The following is a 5,720-nucleotide window of genomic DNA, read 5'->3' on the forward strand; positions in this document are numbered from 1 at the left end:
AATGTATCCAAATTAGATCCCATAAGCTTTACACCATATTGAAATTCCCAATTAGTGGAATAAGCCGGACTCGTGTCGTGAATATGCCATTCTCTGTGTTGTTCCAAAAGAAAAGTTTGTACAAAGCTAAAACCTGTTTTTACAACAACAAAAAAAATCATGGTTCTTAGGGCTGGAATTCAAGCCGAGACGGCTTGACTCGCTAGAACTCAGTAAGACAACAAGTTAGCTCAGCTTGACTCGTGAACATAACGAGCTCAAACTCAGCTCGACTCGTGTAACTCGCGAGCTAGCTCGCCTAACTCGTTAAACTCATTATAAACGTGAATAGCAAAAGTATATGTATACACATTATTTAAGCAACTAATCCACAAAAAAGTATTAATACACGCATATTCTTCACAAACCACAACGATCAACAATTTACACTAAATAGACATTTGGTGCACTCTACAAATGACAACAATAGTGATACTTATCTCTTGTCCCTTTTTATTTACGAGGTAAATGATTAACTCGTTAGCTCGAGTCGTTGAGCTCGTTTTATTTTATTAATAAGCTTGGATCAAAACCCAGGTCGATTCATTAGTCAACAAGTTCGACTCAAGTCGAGCCGAGTCACAAGCTACTCATTTAGCTAATGAGTTTCTTGTTTTCGTTTCAGCCCCGACTGTGCTAAAAAAAGTGTTCACCTATCACATAAAAAAAGCAAAAACACAGTGTTTGTATAAAAAAAAACTCACATGGACGTCAGCGTCGAGATTGACAGTCCTTGGTGTTGGTCAAGATTTAACTAATTCTTCGGTCGACGGAGAATTAGCAAAACCGAATAAAACATGTGTGAGTTTTTTGCGGCCTTGTCTTAACGAAATGGAATCGGGGTAAAAGGAGTAAATCATCGGTAAAGGTCTTGTCTTAACGAAACAAAATTTCCAGATATTTTTTTTCATGCTTTCTCTTGTGTGCACACGGCCAATTTAGTGGCCGGTGACGCGTACACGATACGCTGCTGATGCATGGGCAGCAACCACGAGATATCACCGGCGGCAACACACTGGCGCACACGTTCGATGAAGAAAGAGCCACGGCTTCACCTCACCCGTGGCACGCACAAACCAAACCAGTGAACCAAAAGGAGGAGGCAACACCGATCACTCCACGGCGCGTCCTCAACCTCAAGGCGTTCGACGAGACGAGGGCGGGCGTCAAGGGCCTGGTCGACGCGGGCGTCACCGCCGTCCCGTCCATCTTCCACCACCCGCCGGAGTCCCTCGCCCACGGCGCGCCTCGACCTCATCGCTTCACCGTGCCGGTCATCAACCTGTCATCCGTTGTGGAGAGCGCCAAGCGAGCAGAGGTGGTCGCGCAGGTGAGGGCGGCCGCGGAGACGTTCGGCTTCTTCCAGGTGGTGGGCCACGGCGTGCCGGAGGCGGCCACGTCGGCGATGCTGGCGGCGGTGCGGGGCTTCATCGAGGAGCCCGTGGAGGCCAAGGCGCCCTACTACACGCGGGACACCGGCCGGCGCGTCCGGTACCAGAGCAACCTCGACCTGTTCCAGTCGACGGCGGCCAACTGGCGCGACACGCTCTTCATGGAGATGCCGCCGGCGCCCGAGGAGCTCCCGGCGGCGTGCAGGCTCGTCGCGCCGGAGTACGCGCGTCTCGTGCAGCAGCGGCTCGGCCGCACGCTGCTGGGGCTGCTGTCGGAGGCGCTGGGCCGCCGCCCCGGCCACCTGGAGGAGGAGCGCGGGTGCCTGGACGGGCTCAGCCTCGCCTGCCACTACTACCCGGCCTGCCCGGAGCCGCAGCTCACCCTCGGCACCCCGCGGCACACCGACGCCAGCTTCCTCACCGTGCTCCTCCAGGACGCCGTCGGCGGCCTCCAGGTGCTCGTCGACCTCGACGGCGCGGCGGCGTGGGTGGACGTGCCGCCGGTGGCCGGGGCGCTGGTGGTGAACGTCGGCGACTTCCTGCAGCTCATGTCCAACGACAGGTTCAAGAGCGTGGAGCACCGCGTGGTGTCCAACGGCGTCGGGCCACGGGTCTCCGTGGCGTGCTTCTTCCGGACGGACCGCGCCGCCGCGCCGACGAGGGTGCTAGCGCCGATCGTCGCCGTCGGCGAGGAGGCGCGGTACAGGAGCGCGACGGTGGAGGAGGTGGTCCAGCAGTACTACAAGGTCAAGGGCCTCGCCGGTGCCTCTGCACTGGAGCACTTCAGACTCTGAATCTCATGACTGAATCCTCCAAACTTGTATATTCACTCTGCTATGTCTGCTCTGCACCGTCCTCCGTCCATGCCTTCTGAATTTTGATTTGATGCACAAAGCCAAATAGTAACAAGTTGAGTGCTTCAAAATCAAAATAAAATCAAAATATTGGGGTCGGTAAGCGATCGGCCAGAAAGAGCAGGGCAAAAGTAACAAGCATGAATTCAAAGTTATAAATTTTTTCCAAACGCCGGCCCATCATCACTTCCTCTATGGCCACTCACACAGCCACACTGCCTTTCTCCTCTCTAGAGGAGCCTTTCGGCGAAAGTTGAGCGGTCTGCAGACTAGTTTACCCTGTCTGATGAGCAACCGGCTGTTGATTACACACTGAGAGAGATTCTTTATAAGTTCATCAGCTGGGGGGACCGCGCGTCGAATATAATCGCAAAAGTGCAGCATTTGATCAAAGTGTACCTTTTTTTAGGGTTATCGAAGTGTGCTTTTGAAAGCCGATGTTGATCCATGATGAATATCCTTGAAGAGATCGATGGCGAGGCATCATCATCTTCATGCATGTGCTCTGTTTGGGCTGTCCAATTTCCACCAGGGTTCACCTTTCCGGTCAAATTTTGGCTGAAATCCAACCGCATTTTGAGTCACTGCTGAGCCTGGCTCGAATCCAGGGTTTGCCGGTGTCGGCGGTGCCACTGAAACCTCAGTAAAATTTAAACTTCAGCGAGCAATTTGCTCCGCGCGATGAACAGTCCACCGGTATCGCATATGTTCCATGTGTCCATTGCTGCTGCCTTTCTTTCACCTTTCGGAGACCAAGGAAACAACGCGGGAACCAACAAAACGGCGGCAAGTAACATCTGGTAAATAACCGCCATTCAAATTCTTGAATCCTCAGAAAAGCCCGGGAAACCAGCCAAAGCATGTCCTAATTATGGTCTGCTCCTTATCCTCTTGTTACTGCCCAACAAATTTCCTTGCTCCTCTGCTACAAATAGCCCTTCCTCCTCGGCCGTCGGTACCCCTCCACCATTCTTCCCCGCGTTCGCTGCCAAGGCACCAACGCGCCGGTCGGTGGTCGGTGCCGGCAGCGACCGACAGCCGGAGCAATCCATAACGGACTATGGGTTCCTGTGCTAGCAGTCCAAGGGGTTTCCCTGAGGGGGAGAAGCCCATGGTGGATGACATGCCGGTCACCCCCAAGGCTGTTGCTGCACCCGTTGAATCCGATGCTCCGGTTGTCGAGGACAAGTATGAGGTCCTTGTCGTTGAAGCACCATTGGTCGATCCCTCGGCATCCAAAGCCGAGGATGCTTGCAAGGTGAATGAAGAGCTTATCCCCGTGATCAGCGAGCTGCCGGTGCCAATGACTGAGGAGGCTGAAGAGGATACCGAGGTCGTTGTCGTCGTCGAGGAGGTCACAGTGGCTGCAGAGAAGCAAAACTGACTGCCAGTTAGCTGAGTGTTTTGTCGGACAAACTAACTTGTATTGTTTACATTTGATGTAAAAGACCTTGCTGCGTTAACATCTGGGAAATCTGGGGATGGCCAAAATGCAACTCACCTGGTTTGGCAGTCCATATTGCATTGGTAACTTCAATGTCATGATTCTCAGAGGAAACACAAAGTTGGCAGTAAGATCTGAGTCTGGACAATCCGCAATCAGTTTCATATATCTGATGGAGATGATGAACAAGTTTGGGATACACAAATTAACAGGTGATCAGAGGATACATGTTACAGTCGGTATGGTTAATTACACGTAAACAGCGCAAACGGCATAATCACCACACGACACGAAGGAGAAGGAACGACATGGTGAGCAACATGGAGAAGGAACACGGCCAACAGAAAGTACACCTGGAATCCTAGGTCTCCTTTTCCTTTGGTTCAGGGAGGGACTTCCTGAACCAGGGGATCAGAACAGAGGTCCTCTTCTGGTACAGCCTGTAGGCCTCTGCCCGGTGCTCCTGCTTCAGCATGCGCCGCTCGACGAGCACGGTGACGTAGCCGAGGCACATGCTGTTGACGAGCGCCCCGACGAACATCCACCGCTGCCCCAGGTTCCAGGCGAAGAGGTACACGCCCCACCACCAGAGCTGCTCGCCGAAGTAGTTCGGGTGGCGCGAGTACCCCCACAGTCCGTCCTCCAGGGTGGGCACTGTCGGTTCGCCCAGCTGCTTCAGCTTTTCGTTCCTGGTCACGAACTGGTGCAGCTGGGTGTCAGCAAAGTATGCGATCACGACTCCGGTAATGCAGACAACTGTCGCCACGAGGTCCCAGATGCCCAATGGCTGGTCGCTGGAGTGGATGGCGTACATCGGCAGGCATATGCCAATCAGAAACACCTGCATCCAACAGACATGCCACTTTTGTCAATCATGAATTTCGACCGAGCTGATTTATGTAGCAAAAATAGCAGCAAGGTGTTTCTTCAAACACATTTCATTGATGTACCAAAAGTTCTGAAAGCAAGCAAGTAGCATTCTAGTAAATGGGCGAAGGAACGCCTGAATTTACCTGCTGCGAGAGGTAGACGGCGAAGAATGACATCCACCACCAGGTCTTGCCGTACTGCCCGCGCATCTCGGAGAACCGCCAGTCCTCCCGCTTGCCCCACTGCCACCCTTCCCTCCTGAAGTAGTTGTGCGTCAGCCGCGCGCTCCACGCCCAGGTCAGCGCCAGCGCCAGCGCCGATCTGACCGTGTTGGCCACGGCGGCCGGGTGCGCCCGGAAGTAGTGCAGCAGCATCACCGGGATGACGGTCCAGTACAGGTCGATGAGCTGCGACGCGAGCCACGCATTTCGTCAAACAGGTACAGTGCAAGCGACACGTATCACCGTCAGCCCAGCGGGCAGCAAAGGCCAATGAATGATTGGAGCTTGGGCGGGATGGGATTTTCGCTTACCCAGTTGTTGGAGAGGAGGTGGCCGATGAGCCAGAAGAGGACGTCGACGTTGAGGAGGAAGAGGGCGTTGGCGAGGAGGAGCGGGTGCGCGGTGCACCACGAGGACACCGGGCCGGCGATGTGGCCGTCTTGGGGGCGGACGAAGGCGAGGTAGAAGAGGATGGAGGGGAGCGGGACGAGGAAGGCGATGGCCATGTTCTTGAGGTTGCCGCCGGCCATGGTGACCGCGCGGCGAGTGTCTCGGTGGCGGGTGGTGTGCGCGTTGAGAGCTGAGCTGAGCGGAGAGGGTGTGTGTTGGTGTGTGCCATGGGCGCTGCTGGTTTTATAGCGTTGGGATTCAGTAAAAGCTTTGGGATTTTCAATTTCCCCTTGGTGATGTGGATGACTCAAATCATGTGTTAAGCTTTGATTTAGGCCCCATTTTGATGTTGATATATACCTACAGTTTTTGCTTTGAGATTTCGTTGAAGAAAAACATGCACATGCAAATAAACACATGAAAATAAATTACAAAAAAGAAAAATCATGTGTTAGCTTTTTGATGCTGGTCATGGGTATCACCAACCAGCTGATGAGGAATAGCCATTTTT

The 5,720-nt window shown here is 53.4% G+C and overlaps 2 protein-coding genes across 2 annotated transcripts; one reads left to right on the forward strand and one right to left on the reverse strand.

The window, feature by feature from the left end:
- The first annotated feature begins 1,012 nt into the window (after positions 1–1,012).
- On the forward strand, positions 1,013–2,601 carry LOC123038826 (1-aminocyclopropane-1-carboxylate oxidase homolog 1-like). Its single transcript, XM_044462265.1, has one exon. The coding sequence runs from the start codon at positions 1,013–1,015 to the stop codon at positions 2,222–2,224; it is 1,212 nt and encodes a 403-aa protein (XP_044318200.1). The 3' UTR covers positions 2,225–2,601.
- Positions 2,602–3,869: 1,268 nt separating this feature from the next.
- Positions 3,870–5,431, reverse strand: LOC123043252 (uncharacterized protein C594.04c). Its single transcript, XM_044465640.1, has 3 exons — positions 5,131–5,431; positions 4,742–5,005; positions 3,870–4,569 (listed from the first exon to the last, which is right to left on the reverse strand). The coding sequence occupies exons 1-3, from the start codon at positions 5,347–5,349 to the stop codon at positions 4,090–4,092; spliced, it is 963 nt and encodes a 320-aa protein (XP_044321575.1). The 5' UTR covers positions 5,350–5,431; the 3' UTR covers positions 3,870–4,089.
- Between the last annotated feature and the right edge of the window lie 289 nt (positions 5,432–5,720).

This window comes from Triticum aestivum, chromosome 2B (genome assembly GCF_018294505.1).
Source record: "Triticum aestivum cultivar Chinese Spring chromosome 2B, IWGSC CS RefSeq v2.1, whole genome shotgun sequence".
Classification (NCBI taxonomy): domain Eukaryota; kingdom Viridiplantae; phylum Streptophyta; class Magnoliopsida; order Poales; family Poaceae; genus Triticum; species Triticum aestivum.

Coding starts and splice junctions, on each gene's coding strand:
- LOC123038826 (XM_044462265.1), top strand. CDS start 1,013: ATGCATGGGCAGCAACCACGAGATATCACCGGCGGCAACACACTGGCG.
- LOC123043252 (XM_044465640.1), bottom strand. CDS start 5,349: ATGGCCGGCGGCAACCTCAAGAACATGGCCATCGCCTTCCTCGTCCCG. Junction 5,006..5,130: donor ACCTCCTCTCCAACAACTGG/GTAAGCGAAAAT, acceptor CTCGCGTCGCAG/CTCATCGACCTGTACTGGAC. Junction 4,570..4,741: donor CCGTCTACCTCTCGCAGCAG/GTAAATTCAGGC, acceptor TGTTGGATGCAG/GTGTTTCTGATTGGCATATG.